Source organism: Pseudorca crassidens, chromosome 12 (assembly GCF_039906515.1).
Source record: "Pseudorca crassidens isolate mPseCra1 chromosome 12, mPseCra1.hap1, whole genome shotgun sequence".
Lineage (NCBI taxonomy): Eukaryota > Metazoa > Chordata > Mammalia > Artiodactyla > Delphinidae > Pseudorca > Pseudorca crassidens.
The window spans coordinates 74,110,484-74,134,656 of record NC_090307.1 but is presented as its reverse complement, the minus strand read 5'-3'; the positions used below and the strand labels follow the sequence as shown (position 1 = coordinate 74,134,656).

The 24,173-nt window shown below is 50.0% G+C and overlaps 1 protein-coding gene across 4 annotated transcripts in view; it reads left to right on the top strand.

The window, feature by feature from the left end:
- The window catches only part of SSH1 (slingshot protein phosphatase 1), a 62,080-nt gene that overhangs the window by 20,986 nt on the left and 16,921 nt on the right, over window positions 1-24,173 (top strand). For 3 of the 4 annotated variants that reach the window (XR_010933274.1, XM_067700473.1, XM_067700471.1), the window contains exons 3-10: window positions 7,591-7,694; window positions 11,360-11,424; window positions 11,870-11,991; window positions 16,639-16,707; window positions 17,791-17,856; window positions 20,439-20,633; window positions 21,804-21,897; window positions 22,623-22,751. Coding sequence is in view for 3 of the 4 variants with exons in the window: in XM_067700473.1 (XP_067556574.1) it covers window positions 7,591-7,694; window positions 11,360-11,424; window positions 11,870-11,991; window positions 16,639-16,707; window positions 17,791-17,856; window positions 20,439-20,633; window positions 21,804-21,897; window positions 22,623-22,751 (844 nt within the window). In the remaining variant the exon portion in view is untranslated. Of the gene's footprint in view, window positions 1-5,473; window positions 5,551-7,590; window positions 7,695-11,359; window positions 11,425-11,869; window positions 11,992-16,638; window positions 16,708-17,790; window positions 17,857-20,438; window positions 20,634-21,803; window positions 21,898-22,622; window positions 22,752-24,173 lie in introns of those variants that run through there. The other variant, XM_067700474.1, reaches the window with a different exon arrangement.

Here is a 24,173-nt window from a genome sequence, read left to right as displayed (position 1 = left end):
CTTTGCATCTTTACAAACTTCATTTTGGTAGGAAGGGGGCTCTGGATCCATCTAAACCATCGCCAGGAGTGGTTTTAAGGTAGACTTGCATCCATCCAGCTCTCCCTGCTGCTCCTGTGGCTGCAGGTCACACCGTCCTGCCGTCTGACCTCGGGATTCTACAGGAAGAGCCCTGAACTTGAAGCCTGTCAATCTCGTCCGGCCCCTTATGGGCCGTACGACGGCAGACACGTCGTCTGTCTTCTCTGTTTTGGTTCTTTCATCAGAAAAGTGGCATTGTAAGAATTAAGTGAAGAAATGTAGGGGCAAGCTCTCTGTAAATTATGAAGCCCCATTCGGATTGGAGGTATCGTTGACTTACTTAAAATAACCCTCGATGAGTGGCTACTAGGCCTTCGGGTGCTGAGAACTTCTGGCTCAATAACTCGCCCAGGGTTTGATTCTTAGCTTTGCACGTTCTGAAACTGGAATATTAGTTCACCCAGGGGTGATCAAGTTCTGAGAAAGCAACTCATGCTAACCAGACTTATAAGGAACTGACTTATAAACCTGAATAGACATTTATGAATTCTCAGTGGAACCTCTTACCACAGAGACCAGATCCTCCTCCCCTGTTCCCTGGAGGGCACGTGTAGCAGAATCTTCCTACTCTCCTGCTCCTTGCTCTCTTTGTCCCTGTTTACAGGTCCTTTGAGGCCCAGCTTGGTGGTGTTTCAGGGAGATCTCCCTGGACCCCCCGGCTGGGCTGGGCATCCCTCCCTCCTGAGTGTGTGTGTGTATGTGTGTGTGCACGCGTGCGTGTGCATATATGGCACCTTATACATCCCTGCGTCGTGGGACCTGCTGCGCTACATTGCAGGTACTGTCCTGCGTCTGTCTGACCCACTAGACTGTGCTGTTGCTCCGGGGCAGAAACCGTTTCTGTTTCACTTTGAATTCCCAGGGTTTAGCACTGACCAGGCACGGTAGGGGCACAGTCAGTATTTAACCTAGATGGAATTAATGGAAGCTCCTCTTGGGAGTGTTCACGGGCACCACCTTTTCTGTAGTGACAACTTTATATGCATTCCATTTTTTTCTTGAATTATCGTCAAGTCCACTGGACAAACCAGTCTACTCAGTAATCACTGGGCAGAGCTGAGTGCGATCGAGAGTTAATTCTATCCACGCAAAAGTATCAATAGTTCAGTTCGTTTCAACCAGGCCAGTCAATTTGAATCTTTTTTTTTGAAGTATAGTTGATTTACAATGTTGTCTTAATTTCTATCCTTTTTTGAGCCTATACTTTCTTTTTTTTTTTGCGGTACGCGGGCCTCTCACTCTTGTGGCCTCTCCCGTTGCGGAGCACAGGCTCCGGACGCGCAGGCTCAGCGGCCATGGCTCACGGGCCCAGCCGCTCCGCGGCATGTGGGATCTTCCCGGACCGGGGCACGAACTCTCAACCGGACTCTCAACCACTGCACCACCAGGGAAGCCCGAGCCTATACTTTTATGCTCATTTTCTCTGGGGTTTTTTTTTTTTTTTTTGCAAGAGGTAGCATCAGAAATCCTAAAATCATAACCGGTTAATAACTTCCTGTTTCGTCATCTGTAAAATGAGTATAACAATGCCCGCTCAGCCTGCATGGGAGAGCTTCATGAAGATCAGATAGGCTGACGTTAGCCAGAGTGCTTTGTCGACAGCAGAGCCTATCAGAGGTCTGATCCCTCGTTATGATTGTCACCTCAGATGACTGTAATGCCGGGCTGCCTTTCAAGGGCAGGAACACCTGTGAGTCTGACAGTATTGGTAGAAGAAGGGCACGTGCAATTATCTGCTAACCTGTTTTGCTGCTTCCAAGGAGGGTATTATTTTGTTTTTTTGACCTAGTGTGACCTCCCTACATTGCACCTGATTGTGTTAATCTCCTTCCGAGAGGACCACACGTTTTTATTGGTGTTATCTTCCACCAGCAGAAACATTTATCATGTACCTACCGTGTGTAAGGTACTCTTATGAAGGCCACAAGGGGAGCCAGTTTCCTCTGTGTCTTCTGTTACTGTTAAGTTCAGGGGTTCTTAGCCCTGGATGTGCGTTGGGACAATTTCTGGGACTTTTAAAAAAGCAGATGCTGAGGACTCGTCACAGACCTTCTGAACTAGAATTGTCTGACGTTAGACCTGGACGTGAATATGTTTTAAAAGTTTCGGGCTTCCCTGGTGGCGCAGCGGTTGGGAGTCCGCCTGCCGATGCGGGCGACACGGGTTCGTGCCCCGGTCCGGGAAGATCCCACATGCCGCGGAGCGGCTGGGCCCGTGAGCCATGGCCGCTGAGCCTGCGCGTCCGGAGCCTGTGCTCCGCAACGGGAGAGGCCACAACAGTGAGAGGCCCGCGTACCGCAAAGAAAAAAAAAAAGAAGGAAAAGTTTCCTAGGTTCTTCCGATGTATGGCCAGAGTTGGAAATGAGGAGCGTTAGTGTCCTGTTCTGTAGTGTGATGTTTCTGCACCTGATGTTTCCCTTCTTCAGGAATTATGTTTCTAAGTGGCCTGGCACACATCCACACTGCCCACACACAGCCCCATCCCTTAAGGCCTGGCTTAGCGTGGTTCTCCTTGGTCTGCAAATACTCGGCTATTCGAATGAATGAACAGAGAGCCCTGTAAGTGAATATCAGAACGTACCCAGAATAGACCAAGCATTAGAACCCGGAAATATGGATTCCCAGACCAGTGTCTTGTATTTTCTTAGAACTTCCATGTGTACCAGAGTCCCCAGGGGCCTTGGTTGAAGATGAGGTTGCCCAGGCTCTCCCCGGGGTGCTTTCAGGAGCTGGGCTGGCTTCCTTCATTTGTCAGAGAGGAAAGAAGGCCTTCCCCGCAGAGCTTGGGAATTAGACAGGGTGGCACAGCTGAGAGCCTCGTGTGGCCTCTACCACGTGGTGGGCGCTCGGGCAGTGGCGGTGCTCTTGCTGAGAAGCAGCTTCTTGACCAGCATGGCTGTGCTGCTCCCCCCCCCAGCCCCCCAGGATCCCCATTCAGTCCAGAAGGACCGATTGATGTGTCCTGGCCCATTACTGTGATGGTGGCAGCCCTGCTGCTTGCCCCCCGGGGGCTGATGCCCAGTCTTCTCTCTCTGAGGATGTTTCCCTGCATCTTTCCCGCGCCTCTGATGCAGTCACGTGCTGGGAAGGAGGACTGGGGATGGGTCCTGTCCTTACTCCTTGGTGACGCTGAACTTGGCCGTCAGGGCAGGCAGGGCAGAGGTGGCTGCAGGGTCTCCGCTCTGATTCTCACTCTGGACGGGCAGAGGCGAGGGCGTTCCAGGGGTTAAGAAGGTGGGCGTGGGCCCGAGAGAAGTGGGTCTCATCCCATCTTGTAAAGATTACGCTCCTGCAGCTGAAGTTTCCTCAACTGCAAAATAAGCATAATCGTAGTGTATGTTTCACTTAATCCTCTTGTGTGAGGATTAATCGATCATCTGGGAGCTGGGAGAACCTTCCAGACGAGGCCCTCCCAGAAGTCTACTCAGTGCCCTTCCTTCACAGAATGTTCCAGAACCCATCACTTAGACATTTCCTTTTCCCAGCCCTACAGGGTTCCTCTGGCAGGGGACTCATCTCATCCTGCCCTGCACTGTGGTTGGTTGCACGCTGACTTTATTTCCAGCTGCTCCCGCTGGGTGGGTTTCGGAGTCCCGGCCCGCACCCTCCGGGGCCGGCACCTGCTTTCCCGCTGCAGCCTGCCCTGCACCCCTTGTTTGAGGTTCTCAGAGCACCTGCTGACCTCTACCTGGAATGCCGTCCCCCACACCCCAGATTTGCCTCCTCCAGGAGTGATTAGCACGACCGAAGGATTTCCAGAATGAAACGGTGCTTGTGAAAACACCCAATAACTAACGGTGGCTGCTGCCCACGGTCACTGTTGGGTGAATGGTTGGTGATATGTGACGGTTTGAACAAGGATGGGGTCCTCATGGCTCGGGGCGGGTTACTGGGCCACAAGCTGTTTTTCCTCGCGGTTTCTAATACACACCCTGCTGCTCATTCCCAAGGCCCACTGCAAAGCCGTAGGAGTAAAGTGATTAGAGGAACTTCAGCTGTTTTGCTCCCTGTGAATGGCCCTCTTTCATCAGGATGTGCAGGGACAAGGGCCTTTTTAAACCCAAATATCAGGGAAGGACGAGAGTTCCACCAGAGCCATTTGCCGTCTGGGTGGGAACGCCATCGGGACCGGGACTCTGCTTTCCTGGACGGCTCCGTCCAGCCTCTTCTTCAGACGTTTATCCTTCTCTGGAGGGCGGGAAAGGCAGGGGCTGGGGGCAGTTCAATTCATGATGTGACCACGGCAGTCCCGGACCTTTTCTGTTGTACTGACGTCTGCACCTCCAGCCAGCCAGCTCCCTACTTCTGCTCTTCAGAGGTTTCCAGCCCAAGTTAGTAAGTATCGCCACCGCTGATTTCTGGCCCCCCCCCACCCGCCCCTGCCGTGTCTTGGTTTCTGGATGACACTGACTGTTGCTGCTCTGAGGGCTGGGGTTTTCTGGAGGATCCTGTCTGTCTGCAGTGCCCTGCAGAAATTATGAGCCCGTGTCATCTCCTAAAACCGGGGTCTGAGACATATCTGTATTGTGGAGATAAAAGCGGTGAGGATGGAGGAGGGAGGCCAGGGGCTGAACTTGTTCTTAATCCGCCGTCAGGACTTTTCCATTTTGTTTGCCTGGGTCTGACCTCCTGGAGCTTTAGTCGCTCTCTTCAGGGCACCAGCATCTTTGGGCAGAAGGCTGATTTCTCCATAGTTGGGATGGGTGGTTTGTGAGTTGGTTTCCTTGTCCCCAGAACCTAGTAAAGTACGAGTGCCCCCCACCCCCAACCCCGAAATGGATTTCGTAAGGGACTGCCTTCCCCGGCGGGGTGTCTTGAGACTGATGGATTGAATCGGGTTCTGCGCCTCTCCTATCAGAGCCCTGGCCCCTGGCTGGGAGAGAGTGTTCACGTCAGCCGCCCACAGGGCGCAGGAGGCTCTGGGCCCAGAGTGAGCTCAGAGCAGAAGACGGGAAACAGGGTCATAAAGAATATCTGTGTCTCGTTTTCCTAAGTCCCATGACTGCCGTGCTCTGTGGCCTCTCGCCTCCGAGAGTCATCCAGTGAGGTTTTCCTCGTGCTGTATCTGCTTACTGTCTCTGCAGATGCAGGACCATCTCGCGGGCTTGGGATGATGTGTTGTTCTCTGAGCTTCCCTGCAGCTTCAAATCTCCTCTTTACAGTAAACGCCTGTGACTAATTTCGGGAGGAGGACAGAGGCACAGTGTTCAGGGCCCCCGTCCACACAGCCCCCTGACTTCACGTGTAGCTGGGAGGCTGTGATTCCGTATTGGCCTCAGGAACACTGAGGAACAACTGGCCTTGTAAGTGATCATGGGATAAAACCAGCCTATGCTTTTGCATTGTTCCTTTTTTTTTTTTTTTTCCCCCAAGGAAATGTAAGGGAAACCAAGGGGAATTTTTGCCCATGATTTCCAAGGCAAAGGTCACCGTCAATGGCTGGCTGTTTCCAGAGGGCTCAGGTTTCTGGTCAGTATGGATTTTTTTTTTTTCCTTTTTTTTTTTTTTAAACTCATGAACAAAAACAGGTTGATGATGCCTTGCAAAGATTTTTTTCCCCCAGCTGCTTCGATGAACTGATTGTTGTTTGAAGTTTCATGTGTTTTGGAGTCTTTCAGACAGTGATGAGAATAGGTAGTAAGTGATCCGTGTCTATCTAAAACAGCATAGTTCTGAAAGCAAACTCAGTTGTAGGGTTTTAAGGAAGGAGTGGGTGATACGTTTCGGGGGTGGAAAAGTGTTGGGTAAGTCTGCAATTTGCTAAAACTAGACAACCTGGATTTTCTGTTGGCCAATGGATGCTGAAGAGCTTTTTGTCTCCCGTGGGTAAGTGAGCCTCACAGAAAGGGTGCTTCTCGTTTCTTCCATTATTTATAGTCCTGGGCTCCTCAACACTTGAAACTTGCAGCACAGATACGGGACTCACAGAGTGGAAAGGATGACTTGGCAGTACATGCATGATGGTAGATGCAGAAGTGCTGTCCATATGTAAAGCGTTGCCTTTAGGAAGGAGAGAAAGCCAAGTTGTCCGTAACTCAAAGGCCTGGATGAGAGGGGCAGAACTGAAACCTTCATATTTGGTATTTGAGCCGTCATGATTTTTAGCGTGAGAACTTAACCAGAAAAATGAACAGATTTTATTATGGACTTCATAGTATGGAAGACAACCATTTTTCAGTTCCAGGAGCTGCTGACTTAAATGCTAGTCCATGTGGTGAGTTTTCTTAGCTCCTAGGGTTGTATTTTAGACTTAGCTGAGTTTTTCAGTCCAGGATGAGAGTGTTTAACTACTTACATTAGCTGTCTGGGGCAGTGGTGATTTTGCTGTTTTATATTACAGAAAATGTCCTTGTGTTTCTGTCAGGAATTGCTTTGCTTTCTATTAAAAAAAAAAAAATAGCACTTCTGTTACTTAGAGATTTTTTTTTCAAATCAAATTGTTTATTGGTTGCTGAAGAGAGAATGAATGATTTGTATAGTTCCCTATAATTTGTGATCTTCTTTTACAAAATTAATAAACATGAAATGTTTTTGCATTGTAAAGTATAGTACATGTTTATATTACTTTGAAAATTAAAAAATCATTTATAAAAGTTAATATTTGCTCAATATAGTAAGTTTGGAAGATGCTAAGAAATAGAAGATAATTATAGGTGGTACAACCCTCCCCCCACAGAAAAAAAACACTTAATTTTGGTGTGTCTTATGTGTAGTTTTCAGAGATGATGTTATTTTTAAATAATTGGTGGTAATTAATAGCTAATACAGTCCATTGGTTTATACAGTCTTAATTTCTGCATAAGATAAAGATTTTGTTTTGGTAGCCAGATCGTGAAAGTGAAATTTTTTATTGTAATTTTTAAAATTATATGTTGAATATAAATGTGATTGCTTTTATTAAAATAACAAAGACCAAAGATTCATTCTGCTGAGAAATTCATTGGGTCAACTTGAGATTTTCTACAGGTTTTCCACACAGCAAGCTTGACTAAGTTAAACTGGTCAATAGCCACCCACTTTTCTTAAGATGCAAACAGATAGTGAAAGTTGATTTCATCTTCCTTGTATTCTGTAAAGGGAAGACACCAAGAAGCAGTGAGGTTGTTAAAAGTTCAGAGAGTTAGAAGCAAAGATCAACAGCAAGAGTACGAAAAATTCAAGAAGGGAGCCACCCTCTGCTCATCAGAGAGCTGGTCTCTATTTTTAGAAGATGTTGTATTACAGAGTGGTCCCTTTACAGCATCCTGCAGGATGGGGCTCCTAGCTCTGGAGGAGCCCACGGAGAACCTTGGGTGTTTTAGCCGAAGCATTATTTTATCACGTAAACTCTCCAGCAGCAGGCTTGTAGCAAAGGTTTGGGGGGAGTATGGTGTGAAATTACTATAGAAGCTATTTTATCCCATTTGCACTTTACATGCCACTCTCCAGCCTTTCCTCTGCAGCATGTCTCTGCCCATTCTCCTCTGTGAATTCCAGCCTAACTGCGCTCTGGTTTTTTCCCCCCCGCAGCTTAAGTGAGAGTTTTTTCATGGTGAAAGGAGCAGCCCTCTTCTTACAACAGGGAAGCAGCCCTCAAGGCCAGCGGAGTCTTCAGCATCCCCACAAGCATGCAGGTGATGGCTCTAAATTGACGCTCTTACCCTGGGACTTATTTTCTGGGCCACAGAGGAACCCTCCATTACTGGTGGTGAGCACTTTGCTGGTTTTCAAGGCCAGGGAAATAGTGGAGCACAGGTTTGTAATGACAGCTGCAGGGAGAGGCTCTCGAGCAGGGACGCACGTTTTCCAGATGGCACTGGGAGCCGGCGACCCTTTGGCCACGGTGTCTACATAAGAAGGTCAGCAGCTTTCTGTTTGGATATAAAGATTTCCTACCCAGTGTATCAGTTAACTGCAGATTTTAAGTTACAGGACGACTTTTTAACAAATGCACCAGAACGCCTTATAGCCAGATGTGGTCCCCTTGAAAATAACCACCCTGGGGTCCTACGTGCCTAGTACGTCATTTTTCTGAGCTTTTGGAAAACTCTCATTTGGGGAATTTCTTTACGAGCCTTGGGCATGTACTGGAGTGGGAAGTCTTTATTCTTTAACGGTGGGTTTGTTTTTTTGGAAGTAGACAGAAGTGATAAAGTGGGGATCAAACTGAGTATTAATTGAGGTCCAAAAGGAAGCACATAAGAGATGCGTGCAAAGTAACAAGACTGGTTTTCTTAGGTGACTTGACTCTGAACCTGAAGGCAGTTTGGAGAGAGGAGTTCAGGAAACACTTGCGTACAAATGGATCTTTGTAGCTGGTGGGGAGCCTCTGCAGGAACTTCTTGAACGGGCAGCACGTGTCGGAGTAGGAGCTGGAAAGGCCTCTGCCTTTCAGAACAATGGCAGGTCAAAGCAGCTAGCAGTTGGGGCCAGTTTTTTTGGTCACTTGGATCATCTTGTTTGTCTCACCTCAAGTCATCCAGCCTCATTTGGGAGCTGAGTGCTTAGGTTAGAACTTCCTATCTTGCATTTTATAGCAAACACGAAGGCTCAGTCAATATTTTCACATACTGATGTTTATAATCAAGATTTAGGTCTGTTTTAAGCTAAGGAAACGATCTTCCTGCCCAAGGAGACAGTGTGTTTCATGGTAAGAATATTTGCTTTGGAGCCAGACAGACGTGGCTTCTGATCCCAGTTCGACAGCCGTACAGAACCTTCATCGTCAACTTCTAAGCCTCGGTTTCCTAATCTTTACAACGGGCATCAAATATTGGTAACTCAGACGTCGTGGAATTTAAAATTTACGCACATAAACAGACTTACCTTCTCTTAGGTGCTCAGCGTACATTGCTGTAATTATTGCTACGGTGACTGCTGGTACAATACCACTATGAACAGAACCTTCGTTCTTGAATTTGCTAACGGTTCTGCCCTGTTAAGAGTGTAACTGTTGCTTGTGTCTTAACCATAACCCGTAAACAAAGCCAGTGCTCAGCTTTGTTCCCTAAGTATGAAATACCTCCTTCCTCTAATTCAAAGAATATTTTCGTACTGTGTGTGAGCCTGTGTGTGACTGCAAAACCGTCGTGTAAAAACCCTAAGTCCTGCTGGTTGGCACATCTCTGGCATGTACACGGGAGTAGGAAGGAAGCCTAGTGTGCTGGCTCTTCTGCCCTAGGGTCTAGGAGGGCTGGTGAACTCCAAGAGACGGGGGGCGCCCACTGTCCACAGATGCTCAGTAGACCCTGGGGCAGGCACAGACTAGACTTCACGTCAAGTCCCCTGGACGACCCACAGTCCCCTAAGCGAAGCCCCATGCTGAGCCGAGTACAGTGGAGGGTTCACTCTGTCCATGTCAAGTAATTCAGCTCATGTCAGCCAGTCCAGTCAGGCTGAGCCTCACTCTTTCCAGGGCTGACCTATGCTTTAGGCTCACATTCTCTGCCTTTTTTTTTTTTTTGCTTACTGGACACTTGAACGTACCTTTTTTTTTTTGCTTACTGGACACTTGAACGTACCTTTTTTTTTTTGCTTACTGGACACTTGAACGTACAGAGACTGTGTGTGGCTACCAGGCCGGGGTTGGGATTTTTCTCTGTCAGCAATTGCACATCTCAGCAGACAGTCCCACTGTGTGGAAAACGTCCCTTTCACTGAGCCACTCATCAGTTAAGGGGTTGGTTTCTGCTTTCGTCTGTGCGCTGCTGCGATTCGGAGTGGATCGTGGGGGTGGGGGTGGGGCCCAGGTGGGCCCAGAACCAGCCATGGTGGTTGTGTGCCATCCCAATCACGCTGGTGACACGACAGGTGAGGGTGCTGTTGGGGACAAGATGGGAACAGGGACCGTTACCTCCAAGTCGTCCCTCATAGGACGTGGTGCCAGTGTAGGGTGTCTTCCACTGTGGGATCCTGTAAGAGAACAGACGAGGGGGCACGTTTCCAACGACCTGATTCCTCTCTGAGGCAGGAAGTACCATTTGGACATCATTTGTCAATCTCCCCTAAAATTCAAAGGATGCTTTTGCAAAAGGAACCCATCCAATGGATTGATTCCTCTGGGGTTCTAATTGTGATCTATAGGGTAATTTTTTTTTTTTAAAGATAATTCTCTTTCTTCAGGGTGTTGCACAAATTGAAATGAATATGGATTTTCTATGAGTTACTCCCTGCACTTTCTTCTAGATCAGCATCTTTACAGATGAACCATTTCTTCAGAAAGAACCCCATGCAGACATTTTTTTTTTTTTTGAAATACACAAGCTAGGAAAAAAGTGGCACTAGAGCCACCCTCGCTCCTTGCTAGTTACGAAGCTCAGGTACGGGGGCCCCTGTGCCTGGGACACACAGCCCTTCTTCGGTGAGGTGGATCCTGCGTAGCTGTGGAGACTCACTGCCTCAGAGAACCTTTCCTCCCGTCCCTATAGCCCAGAGGCACCCCTGGGACCCTGGGGCCGCTCAGAGATGTTCAAAAGCTGACTCTGGATTACTGCCTCTTTTTTTTTTTTTTTTTTTTTTTTTTTTGTGCTACGCGGGCCTCTCACTGCTGTGGCCTCTCCCATTGAGGAGCACAGGCTCCGGACACGCAGGCTCAGCGGCCATGGCTCACGGACCCAGCCGCTCCAAGGCATGTGGGAACTTCCCGGACCGGGGCACAAACCCATGTCCCCTGCATTGGCAGGTGGACTCGCAACCACTGCGCCACCAGGGAAGCCCCATTACTGCCTCTTTTAAATAACCAAGGAGGTACAAACAAACGAGTACATAATTTTTAGCAAGAAAAAAATGACATTGCTGTTTAATCAGATTATGTCTCTGGGTACCCAGCACGTACCTGCTCGCTATGGAGTCACTTAAACATTTCCCCTCCTGGTTGTAGAAGTCATGTCTCTCTCTTATGGAAAATGTAGGAGTTGAAAGCAGGAAATGACCCCCAGTCCTTTTTCCTTCAGACCAACCCTTAGCAAATCCCTGTCTTCAGCTGTGTCTATAGTTTCTGCTGCCCCCCACCCCGCCGCAAAGTCATGTTTGCCTGAATTTAATAACATTTCTCCTCTAGACTTGTCTTCATTTTCAGATTTTCATTATGCAACCCGTATTGCAATTATTTCAGAAAATAAAAGCAACTTTTAAAAACGTGGCAATAAACTGTCTCACCCATCCTCGTGCAAAACATTCAGGAGTGGACTAAGGGAAGTCCAGGTCTTCTTTCAGACCCTCGGAATCAGCCTATTCTAACCTATCCTGCCTAGAAAATGGGTGGGTGACCTTTTTTAAACTTTCTTCATTGATCCAACAGGGGACCTGCCTCAACATCTTCAAGTAATGATCAACCTTCTGCGTTGTGAAGATAGAATCAAGCTGGTAAGAAGAGACGCGAGTGGCAAGTTTTAATTTTTAATTGTGAAATTTGGTAGGGACTTTTTGACGAGCAGGGGCTTGGGGGGGTGGGGCTCTTACATCAGAGCAAGTTCTCCCAAACCGTTCTCAAAAGCCAAAGCCCGCTCTGCTCCTCGGTACCCAGAGGTGCAGACAAAGGGGGTGTCAGGTCTCTGGGTCAGTCTGTGCTAAACTGGAATCATCATTCACTGGAATTCATTTGTTAACCCCTTTAACAAACTTTGGGGGTCTCCTCTGAGCCAGGTACCATCCTTCATGCTGGGGATATAAACGAGACGTAGGAGTTTTCATCTAAATTCCTAAACTCACGGGGGAAAGGTAGAAACAAAAGTCTTTGGTCTTGGATTGGTGAAGGAAAGAGGTGACCATCTGGCAAGGCAGGCCAGTAAGAGCATCTCTGCCTGTCTAGGCTGTGCGCTTGGAGAGCGCCTGGGCTGAGCGGGCCCGCTACATGGTGGTGGTGGACAGCAGCGGGCGCCAGGACACGGAGGAGAGTATCCTGCTGGGAGTCGACTTTTCCAGTAAGGAAAGGTGAGTCTGATGGACGGCGGCTCCTTTCTCTGATGGGGGCAAGAGTTGCTTCTGGAAGAAGGTTTTCAGGGTCCCACATCCACGGGGGCTGGTGATGGTAGGTGATGGGGTGATCAGGCACTGGGAACGGTGGAGCCCCTGATTTTAGCTCTTGTGTGCCGAGTGCTGTGCTAGGTCCAGTCTCTGCTCTCAGAGAGCTCAGGGTCTGCACTGTGCTTAGAGATTTAACCCTGGGTCCTATCAGGGGTGCCCTAGAGGAGGGCACCTTAACCAGGAGGGCTTCCTGAAGGAGGTGACGGCTGTGGCGAACACCCCAGGACAAGCAAGAGCCAGCCAGGTAAAGCAGGAAGGCGCCCTCCAGGCCGACCATCCCATGTAGAAGTATGTGATCGATCGGCGTCGTATCGAGCACCTTATGCCGTATTCATATCCCGTGGATTCCCAAGTACTTGTTGATGGGTCCTGGGTCAGAGGCTTGAGGAGAGGTTTGGGATTTCCCAATAACTGGAGGCCAGGTTAGTTATATCATAGACCCTGTTATGTGTGCGAAATGAAGGTGCACGACTCTCCTTACCTCTAGGATAAGTTAATGCGAGTGAGCTCATTGCAGAACCTGAAGTTGTTAAAACTGGATTAAAGTAGACGCCCTTTATTCATCATTCATTAATTTGCTCGTTCATTAAGCAAACCATTCATTTGCCTTCTCCTGTGTATGAGGCAGTAGGCTCAGCCCAGGAAAACAGAGAAGCAATAGTAACCACGGTTCTCGGCCTCAAAGAGCCTGTAAGCTCAGGGATGGAGGGAACCATCACCAGAACCTGGGGTGACGGGCCCAGTGATGGGGAAGTGTGGGGTTCGTTCCACACTCGTGGCCAGGACTCCACTGCTTGTCACAAGTAAATGAACTAAAAGGGAAGGTGTTTCCTTTATGACCTCGTTCCCAGTACATAGGAGCATTCTGAGTGAGTTTCTGCAGCTCACTTAGGGACATGAGTCCAAGCTGGCGCCCGTAGCCTCAGCTGGTGGGGAAGTCTGGATCTGGAAGGACCTGTGTCAGGATGTGCTTTAAGGGGTGAGCTCCGAGGAGCCCCTTGGAGACCACAGGGCTCCGGGCTCCAGGTTGGGGTGCTCCCAGGCAGGTGCCCTCAGAAGTGGCCGGGCCTCCGTCCGTTGGTCACGCGGCAAAGAGACGTTCAACGGTGTTACGGTTATGTTTGTTCTTGGAGTGGCCGGCCGGCCTTTCTGAGGGCCTTTGGGGGCAGGACTTCCCCCACCATGTGTCATCCATCCCAGCAATGCTCTCTGGCCCTGAGCTGGAAGCTGCCTCCCTGGAGAATGTGCCCATCGTCTCAGCCCGAGCCACCAGGGCCTCATAGGAGGCTGCCCCCCGCCCCCTCCAGGTCATCTCCGTGGCTTTGCTCAGAGAGCACAGAGCAGTTAACCCCCTGCTTCATAAGCATCTCGCCCCGTGGGGTAGGCGGTCCTATGACTCGCGTTTTACAAACAAGGAGTCAGAAGCCCAAGAGGCTGGAGTGGTTACACCAAGGCCGTCCTAGTAACAGAGCTGGGACTCACAACTGGGTTTTTATTGTAGACCTGTGGTGTAGACCCACTCATTCCCTTCCCATTCGTTGTCCCCTGTGCCCCCTCGTTCACCAATCTGTTCATACCGTCACGGGGTGTGCCCTTGTTCGCACACGCTTTCAGTGTGCCAGGTGTCCTGCCAGGTGTCCTGCCAGGTGCCCTGCCAGGCGTGGGGGCTACATCAGTGGGAGAGACTGGCCTCTGCTCCCTTGGAGCTCACAGTCTAGATGGACGAAGGTTAGACACACGAGCACCCTGAGACCGTTCTTTACACACAGGCCCACGTGCTCATTCTCACCCACTCTCTGAAGCGCCCTGCCCCTCCTCTGCCCGCTGGGCACCAGCCTCAGTTCTCAGCGTGTCCCCGCTCCCTGGGTCCTCTCGCCTCTGCTGCACACTCTGCGCTCAGGCCAGCGTCCCCTCCGCTGTCCCAGCCTGCGCCACAGCCCAAGCACAGGTGCCAACTCTAAGGCCAGTGCTGGTCTCCTGTGCTGGGGACATGGGTCAAGAGGCTTCAGAGTGTGAGCGGGAACCACATGGACCTTCCTGTTGTCGGGCCGGATGCAGCGTCCCCCACGCCCAGGCATAGGGGCCGGGAACTGGGCGCTTTTATCCATCTCCAGCTTGAAAACAAAGCCCTCGTCCTTACAGAAGCCTTTGGCCTGCTGAGAGCATGATACATTTGTTTTTCTAAATTCCTGCCATGAGATTTTGTTTCCTTATTCAAAAAAAGAGAGAGATGAGGTGCCCCCAAAAGGACTCCCCGCGAGGAGAGGGGGTCCAAATGCAGTGTCAGGAGAGAGCATGGGATGACGCCAGCCACAGCGGGCTCACGGGTTCTCCCCTGGAGTCACATCTACACATGCTTCCTCTGGGGATCAGAGCAGCTGCCCTGCAGGGGCCATCTGCGGTTATTTTGTTTCAGATTCGGGAACACCGTGGGTGCTGTGAGCACGAACACCGTCCTCCACTTGTTAGTGTTCTGCAGCCCGTAAAGGACAGGCCTGTCTCCTTCCTACACCTCCAGCCCCCGCGCAGGCCCCGCCCGCTTCTCTGTCCCTGCCGCACCGGCCCTGGGGACCGGGGACCGTTTCCTTCCCCTAGAGGTACCCCCACCCACCCGTTTTATCCTTCAGGGCTGTGCTTCCTCTAAAAAGACCCAGTTTCCCTGACCACGTGTCCCGTCCCCACTTCCCATATATATAAACCCACAGGCCCTCCTTCACTGTAAAAATCTCACTGTCACTCATTACAGGACTAGTGGAGACTCACAGCAATAACAGATAAGGGGACGTGATGGAATTGGCACAGTTGTTACAGACGTGTCCTGGTCTCTGGTCTGCACTCTTGACTCCAGGTTGAGACCCTGAGCGGAAGTCTTCCGTGGCCTTCTGCCCACCGTGTGTAGCTCTCACCAGGCTCTTCCCCATCTCTGCACTTAACGGAGGAGGGCAGTTTAGATGCTGCCCTGGTTTCCTAAGGACCGTTTCGTCTCCGCCTGCCACGGACCTGGGCCTGTGGCTCCCCAGTCTGTGCTCCATGTAGCTCTCTGTGCCGTTTTCTCTCCTCATTTCCAGTCCCTGGTGTGGGTCGTCGGTGCTGAAAAAGGGCGAGTGTCCAGGTCTGCCCACATCCTCCCAGGGCACCCTCCAGCCTGGGCTTTCTACACGTCTGTCTTGGGCTCCAAGCGGCCCCCTTCTTGCCTCTCCCCAGTGCGACACAGCTGAGTAACCCTGGGAGCTCTGAGTCTCAACGTCAATTTTATTTTGCAGCTCTACAAAGGAAATATCATTAACCCATCAAGAATGGGTAGGACAAATGTAAACTAGTTAGCTAGTGAGAAGGAGCCGCATCGCACAGGGAGATCAGCTCGGTGCTTTGTGACCACTTAGAGGGGTGGGATAGGGAGGGTGGGAGGGAGACGCAAGAGGGAGGGGATATGGGGATATATGTATACATACAGCTGATTCACTTTGTCATACAGTAGAAACTAACATAACATTGTAAAGCAATTATACTCCAATAAAGATGTTAAAAGAAAAAGAATGGGTAGGACTGCAGGGTGGCACCAGAGAATTTGCCCAACACAAAAGGCTTAGCCCACTTTGACCCAAAGGGCTTGAAACTACCTTCCCCACAGATACAGAAGCAGAGGGTGGAAAAGATCCCCCGTGGCTGCCGAAGCTCTGGAGGGAGAGTGGGTTCCTTGAACCCCAGAGCTGCCTGTGTGCACAGTCGCGTGTGTGTAACTGTACTCCCTGGGGGGCTGTTAGGCGGTAGCAGAGATGTCAGCACAGGATCCCTGGAGATTGTCTGAGCTGCCCTTGGCAGTGACGGCTGTTTCTCACAAGCAGACTCTTTTTCAAATGCCTGAAGAGTTTTCATAGTGATCCGAGGAGACCCTCTGATAAAGCCCTTTCTTTTCCTCTGTGTTTCTCAGCGGCGCCAGGCTCTAAAGTGGTCAGGTATCATTTCACTGTTAGGATGGGCAAAACAAAAGCAGATTAAACTAGTTTTTAAAACAGCAGCTGCACAAAAGGTACAGAAACAGAGGTCTAGAAGTGAACTCCAGTCATGGTGTTGGCACTCTCCCCTCCCCTGTCACGCCAGGACAGGAGGCTGGGGGTGGCTGCCACGACCTGCCTGTGTCCCCCGGACTGTGTGTGGCCTTGTGCCAGGCGTGTGCCAGCCATCAGCGGCTTCAACCCTGCTGCAATGTGGGCGTGTGGTCAGCTGGTTACTCCTGGCCCCCGAGAGCCGCAGCTGAGACCTGGCATTTAGGGAGCTGCAGCCACACCAGAATGCTGGGGTCAGAGTTCCCTGTGACTGTCTCTAAGCTGGGGTCACTGGCCATCCCAGACCCACATCTTCTGGAATTCAGTGGTGAGCAGTCCTTGCAGACAGCCTTAGAGCTTCTCCCAGATACACACCTAGGCAGCTGGACGCAGGGCAGGTGGTGGGTCCCCCATGAGCTGGACAGGCTGGGTGGAGACACAGCGAGGGAAGACCACGTGCAGGCGGGTGGACCCTAACTCTAGGCGTCTTCTCTTCCCTCCCACGTAGTAAAAGCTGTACCATTGGGATGGTTCTCCGACTGTGGAGCGACACAAAAATCCACCTTGACGGAGACGGGTAAGGAGATCTCTCAGAAGGCTTCTTTCACTGTAGACTTCGAAACATGCGTCAGTTTGGGCATTGTTGGATAATCATTAACAGCAGAGTCACACGTGTGACATTTTTACCACATCAGGAGAAATAACATTGCCCTCCCATGAGCCACACAAGGCAGAGTACATTCGGGACATGATATAAGGGAGTTGGGTCACGAAGTACCAACAGAAACATTTACGGGATATCTGCTGCTGTATGAAGTTCAAGAACAGCAGTGAACAGACATTCATCCATTTGCCTTGATTTGTTAAATGAACACTCGCTGTGTGCCCTCCATGGGCTGGTCCCTGCAAGTTCGCAGATGAGTATGATGCAGCAGGAGCGCCAAGTCTTTGAGGGCTGCAGGGAAGACACACAACCAGCAGGTGCAACAGTGTTTGAGATGCCATTTGGGGGGCTGCAGAGGAGGAATCATCCAGGTGGGCCTGGGCAGGTAGACCAGGGCCAGGGGGCCGTCCGGATTCTGGGGGGAAATACTCAGGTACTGTCACGAGTAGGAAGAAGCAGGAGAGGAAATTATCTCTACTTGAATTCCAACAGTAGAAGTTACGTTGCCTTGTAGATAGAACTGAGAGGGAAAGATAAAAATTAGATTTATTGACGACATGGGCTTATGGTTTACATTTTTCCTTTTTAAACTTCTGTCTTCCACTAATGTATTTCTTATGCAAGTATGAAAGACACAGGTGGAGTGTGGGGGACAGGAGGTAGGGGGTGGGATGGGACAGTGCAGGCAGGTGAAGCAAGATGGTGTCCAGTGCCGCTGCTGCCTCACACCCTTTGCTGGGCTTTTAGTTTTGGGCTGACTTTGTATTGCTGGGTTAAAAGCCAGTCTTCCGGATTTAAGAACCTATCTTTTTTTTTTTTTGGCTTTTGGCTTTTGGCATTTGCCCTTGTCTCTGTGGCCTGTGGTCCCTCATCACACAGCGTGAGACACACTTGTCCTCAGGGTGTCCACGACGGGCTGTCCCCCCCGCCGTCTGGCAGGGATGTGGTCGGAGGGTCTGACTTCTCACCACACTGTCCTTTGTTTTTCATTCTCAGTGGATTCAGCGTCAGCACGGCAGGAAGGATGCACATCTTCAAGCCCGTGTCTGTCCAGGCCATGTGGTAAGTGTGGTTTTAGGGACTTTTAACTCCTTAGAAATACTTCCCTAGCTGACAGCACAAATAAAAAAACCCCACCTACTTAGAAGCACATTTAGGTATGTTTATTTTGTGTGTGTGTGGCAAAAAATATGTATATTATTATATTATATATATAAATAAATTATATATTATAAATTTATAAATTATTATATATTATAAATAACAAAATTTACCATTTTAAGGACACAATTCAGTGATATTAAGTACATTCACAGTATTGTACACCATCACCACTATCCATTTCCAGAACTTTTTCATCATTCCAAACAGAAACTCTGTACTTATTAAACAGCAATTCCCTATTGCCCCCTCCCCCAGCCCCTGGTAACCTCTTTTCTACTCTCTCCCTAGGACTTTGCCTATTCTAGGTCCCTCATATAAGTGGAATCATACAGTATTGGCCCTTTGGTATCTGGCTTCTGTCACTCAGCATAATGCTTTCAGGGTTCATCCGTGTTTAATACTTCATTCCTTCTTAAGGCTGAACAATACATTTATTGTATGGATGTACTGCTTTCATCCATTCATCTCCTGATGGACATTTGGGTTATTTCTACCTTTTGGCGACTGTGAATAGAGCTGCTGTGAACATTGGTGGACAGAGTATCTGATTGAGTCCCTGCTTTCAGATCTTTTGGAATTTCTAGATCATGTGGTAATTTTGTGTCTAACCTTTTGAGGGACCACCAGACTGTTTTCTGTAGCAGCTGCACCAGCAATGCACAGGGGTTCCAGTTTCTCCACATTCTAGTCAACACTTGTTACTCTTTGCTTTTTTTTTTTCATAATAGCCATCCTTATGGGTATGAAGTGGTATCTCACGGTTTGGGTTTTCATTTCCCTAATTCATTAGCCTTGAGCATCTTTTCATGTGCTGATTGGCCATTTTGTATATCTTCTTTGAAGAAATGTCTATGCAAGTCCTTTGGCCAGCTCTTAATTGGGTTGTTTGGTCTTTTTGTTGTTGGAGGTACCTTGTTTTTATGTTTCTGCCGTCCCTGCTGACAAAATGTCATTTTAGCATAAATTCACTGGTCCCTTGTCCCTGGCGCACCGAGGGTGATCAGTTTGCTCCATGAGGGCAACAGCAGTGCTCTGCTAGGCATTGAGCATCTGCGGAGGCATAAAACGGACATAATTCCTGTCCTCCTGGAGTTTAAAGTCTGGTGAGGGAGGTGGCCATAAACCCAGAGCAGAGTCCTATGTTATACTGAGGGGTGGGTGCCGGGCTGTGGGATACCTACTGCAGGGTGCAGGGGCCAGGGCAGGGTAGGGCCTCCCTGGACACCTGCATGGGGGGTGAGGTAGCTGTGGGTGAAGACTGCGTTCAACTTCCAGACCTTCTCTGAACCCGATACGCACTCTAGAGCCTCCTCATCCTTGGAGGGCCACACAGACCACTCATACAGCGGACTCCACACAGCAGTCTCCCTCAGATAATCTGGAAAAGACTCAGGAGAAAGCCAGTGGCCTCTGATGAGAAGAATTCTGCCCTGTGTTTCAAAATAATTACTCTTTTCTCCAGAACAGTGAGAGTGATGCAGGATCCTCCCATGGGCCACGTGCTAACATCGTTGCTTCGTTTTTACGTCTTCTGTTCCTGCAGTCAGTTCAGGATCATTTGGGGGGAAATCACGAACTCATTGTTCTCTAGACGTCCCAGATGTTCCTTTATGGCCCTGGATAATTTGTTATCTCTTTCTCTACGAGCGAGTCAAAAAACAGGCCCATGGGTTTTTCCAAAACTTCAGAACGAGAATAAAATTTCGTAAATATTCAGCTCAAGTTTCTTCCCTCCCCCAGTCTAGAGCTAGGACAGATGTGGACCACTGGGGAAAGTGAAGTGGGTTGCAGTGGTTTTTACGCCGTGGTTGAGCCATTGGTTCTCTGATAACTTTTCCATCCAAGGCCTCGCTCATCCACCCTTCACTGATACCTGATTCACCCCATTCAATGAGAAATACTCAGCCCATATTTTTGTAAAAAGAAGTAAACAAAGGATAAGTAAATTAGCTGTTACCAACGTATACGTTTTCAGTACTGTTTCTCCTGCCCGACTCTGCCTCCCAGAACTTCTTCTGCAGTTAGTTCTTGTGAGTGTCTCATTTCCTTACGCAATCTAAGCATCTAAGCTGTTATAACATTGATGGGAGGGAGCTAGAAATTAAGTGACTGGGAACGCAGTCACATATCTCTGCTGCACGTTGAGGATGCTTTCCTTCTAGCTGCTCAGCTGCATTGCGGGTCCCACATTCAAGGTAACCACAGCCTCAGAAGTGAATCTCAGTTCCTGGGAGTTCATTGGCGGATGTAAAGTGACCTGGGAGCCTGCCCGATTGGGAGAGTTAGAAAGTTTTGTCCTTTCCTCGTTGGGGATGGTGACAGGCGCCGTCTCTGCTCTTGGGGTCGGTGCCTGTGTCCCAGAGACCCGCGGTGGTACCTGGCGGCCACGTGTCCCCCTCGTAACCTCAGATGTAAGAGCGACTCCAGCCCAGCTCCCCTCGTGCCTCCCGGGCCTGACCCTCTTCCCCTCCTCACCCCAGGTCTGCCCTGCAGGTCCTCCACAAGGCCTGCGAGGTGGCACGCAGGCACAACTACTTCCCCGGGGGCGTGGCGCTGCTCTGGGCCTCCTACTACGAGAGCTGCATTGGCTCCGAGCAGAGCTGCATCAACGAGTGGAACGCCATGCAGGACCTGGAGTCCACGAGGCCCGACTCCCCCGCCCTGTTCGCGGACAAGTGAGTGCGAGTGCGGAGCCTCCGTCCCCGTCGCGGTCCCCAACCCCGAGCCTGCCCCCTGACCCCGAGTCTGCACGGTGTCACAGCCCCATTGTCTTCCAGAACCAGCATCCCACGCAGGGGTTCCTGACCTGCAGCCCGTGGGTGTCTTTGGCTGGGGAAGGGTCTGACCACCGCCCCCCCCCACCGCCTTTTAAAATGATAGACAAATTCGGGTGTGAATGCATTTCTGGGGAGCAGCTCCGTAACGTTCATCAGCTTCCCTGTACCGGTGCCCTGGTCCCTCCTCCTCAGGTCCAAAGTCTTGATTTCCAAAGCCTCTTACTCTGCTTATAAGAGTGTGATGAATGTGATATCCGGTTCCTTGGGTCCCAAAACACAACTGCACAAAGCCAGGCCGAGGGCGGCCGGCTCTGAGGCGGCAGCGCTGCCCCACGTGGCCCGAGGCCACGCTCCATTAACTCTAGTTCCAGAAGGAGGGAGCCGCTCTCTCCTTCTCTCCTGGTTGGGACCCTCCTCCCCAGAGCATCATGTTCCTTGGGGACACCACACGTAGGAAGGCTGTGGACCGAGGGGGACCCCCTGAATGTGGGGAGGACCGGGAGCCACGTAGTATGAGGCCTCAAGGAAACTACGAGAGCATTGGATAGGATACATGCCTTTGAACATATGAAGGGGCGTGACGTACAAGAAGGATTGTCGCGGTCCGTGTGGCCCCAGGGTTAGAACCAGGCTGATGCGTAGAAGTTGCAGGGAAACACATAGATTTTGGTTCCGTGTAAGCGTGTAAGGAGGTAACAGGAGCCGGATGCAGCTGGGGCCATGGGCTACCTGAAGACACAGTGATGTCCTCAGCAGAGTCTAGGGGGTCTGGGCCATGGGGATGTCGCATGGCAGTTCCAGCATCCGGCCCTGAGAGGCTGAGGCTCTCCAGACCCGCAGGACGAGTCCGCTTCCCAACCACTGTTTGCCCCCTTGGTCTGCCGTCCTCTCTGGTGGCCCCTGGGCGACTTCCCTGTCCCTCTCCCCTTCTTGCTGAGAACGTGCCCAAGCCGTGTTCCGTGTAGCCCGGGAGCAGCTGGGGTTTCTGTGAACGCCGACCGCAGGCTTCCCGTGGCTTCATGTGGCTTCCCATGGCTCTGCGCTTTCCTGAATGTGATTTCTCTCCAGGCCAACTGAAGGGGAGAGGACGGAGCGTCTCATCAAAGCCAAACTCCGGAGCATCATGATGAGTCAGGACCTGGAGAACGTGACGTCCAAGGAAGTAAGAGCGCTTCCCTGCTGGGTGGGCCGGAGGTCATGGGCATCCCTGTGTCCTGTTGCCCTAGCACAGCCTAGGTCGGGTAGATCTAAGAGGTTGAAGTTGCCTTTTTAAAAAGCCATATACAATCTCTTTATTAATTAGTGCATGTAAAAAAATCCTATTGCGATACCTTCCAAAGCAAGATGAAACTGCCTTTTAATGTTTTTCTCGATTACTTTTTTCTTTTTTCTGTTGCCCTTTGTCCAAGGAATGCAATGAATTGTAGTCACAGCTTAAACTAACTAGATCTAAGAGGTTGAAATTGCCATTTACAAAAGTCATGTACAATCTTTTTGTGAATTAATACATAATAAACCCTATCGTGATACCTTCCAAAGCAAGGTGAAATGGATTTTACGTTTTCACGGTGATACATTTGATAACTGGAAAAGCGTGAGTTTTTTCAACTCAGTAGAAAAGATCCCAAGGGAATCAAATTCCTTCTTTCAAATAATAAACGTCCCATAGTCAGGTTCACATTGAGGCCGAGTAGCCTGCATTCCCACCACCCACGCGTGTGTGCAGCGTGTTTAAGTGCACATGTGCTTACTCTGAAAAAAGCCCAAAAAACACTTTCGAAAACAGTCATAGTTCATGTTGTGACTTTATTACTTCTTTGGAGAAACTGTTTTTTGTTTTTGTTTTTTTTAAACAAACCCCCTTTCCTAATATTTTCCACTCCGCAGATCCGTAATGAATTAGAGAAACAGATGAACTGTAACTTGAAAGAATTCAAGGAATTCATAGACAACGAGATGCTCCTTATCTTGGGACAGATGGACAAGCCCTCCCTCATCTTCGACCACCTTTATCTCGTAAGAGGCACACCGCACGGCAGGGTCTGGTTTGGGAAACGTAAATCAGACCTTGATTTGTTTGGAGTTTGCAGCAAGTCATAGAGGGGGAGAAACTTGAGTTCCTGGAGCCTCCGTCCTGACTTTTACGGGAACTCCCCTCTTGACCCCTTTTCTCTGGCCTGCAGCCTACGGGTTTGCTCGAGAGCCAGATGTTTGCACCGCAGCTCCCAGCTGAGCTGCGGGGAGTTGTTTGAAAGCTCTCTGGCTGGCAACCGTTTTCAGATGCACACCACCCTCCACCTTCATCGGTCACTAACAGAAACCCCCTCCAGATGGTCTGCGAACTAAAAAAACCCCAGTTACTAAAGGGAACACCCGCGCCTAACCCCAGAATTATGCCTCCTCGTCCCGAGACATGAGAAACAGCAGAGGAGACAGACCAAACGCCTGAAACGCAGCATCCCTCCCCCACACCCCCGCTTGTCCCCAAGCTGCCCCCTGACCTGCTCCCAGGGCCCGTGGAGGCAGCAGGCCCTGCTGACACGGCTGGCGGGGCCTGCACATCCCTCTCTTCACTCCGTCCCTCAGTCAGATTTTCTTAAAGCCGTAAGTCTCCATAGAAGGCAGCTGGCAAGTTTTCAAAGTCAGGGGGTTATAGAGGAAGGCACGCTACTAGTTAGTGAGGCAGCACGGTGCGATGGAAACCGGACCCACCCAGCAGGTTCCCACTCCCCAGCCTGACCAGCCAGGTGCCCGGGGGCAAGTCTCTTGGCCTCTCCTTTCCTTCATCCTGTACCTCAGGGGATGAATATGAGGATTAAGTTAGTACATATTTAAAGCACTGAGTACGGTCTCCATAGGCACTCAAAAATGGTACCCATCGTTCGAGCAGGAATCACATCCTTGGAAAGTCGAGGACGTGTATTTGCTGCCAAAGGCATGAACGACTGTGTTTTCTGCCTGTAGGAAGTAATCAGTAGTTCCCCAAATGTGTATGTCGTGGTACATATTTAACGTATTAAATATATATTTAACGCATTTATATATATATTGATCTATATATATAGATCTATAAATGTTCAATGTATATATACTTAAATGTGTATATAGATGTGTGGATTTGAAGGCTGAATCTTGAAAGCAGCCCCGGCTCTAAATCCTCTCTGGGAAGTTGATTGTTTTCCCTGGTGGACACAGAACTGAAGGCGCCTCGGCCCGTCTCTCCACTAGGTGGTGATCACGGCAAGAGGATGCTCACAGGCTTAGCAGAGCTTTTGTTATTTTTTCAGTGTGGTTTGGTGCTTTATGTCACTTTTTCCATGAGAGATACTAAAGGAATTTTTATGTTTGAGCCTCTCCCTCCAATATGAAAATCCAGCTAGTGCCCACATGCTGCCAGCTCCATCGGGGCCCCTGCAGCCCCTGCATCTGGAGCGGTCC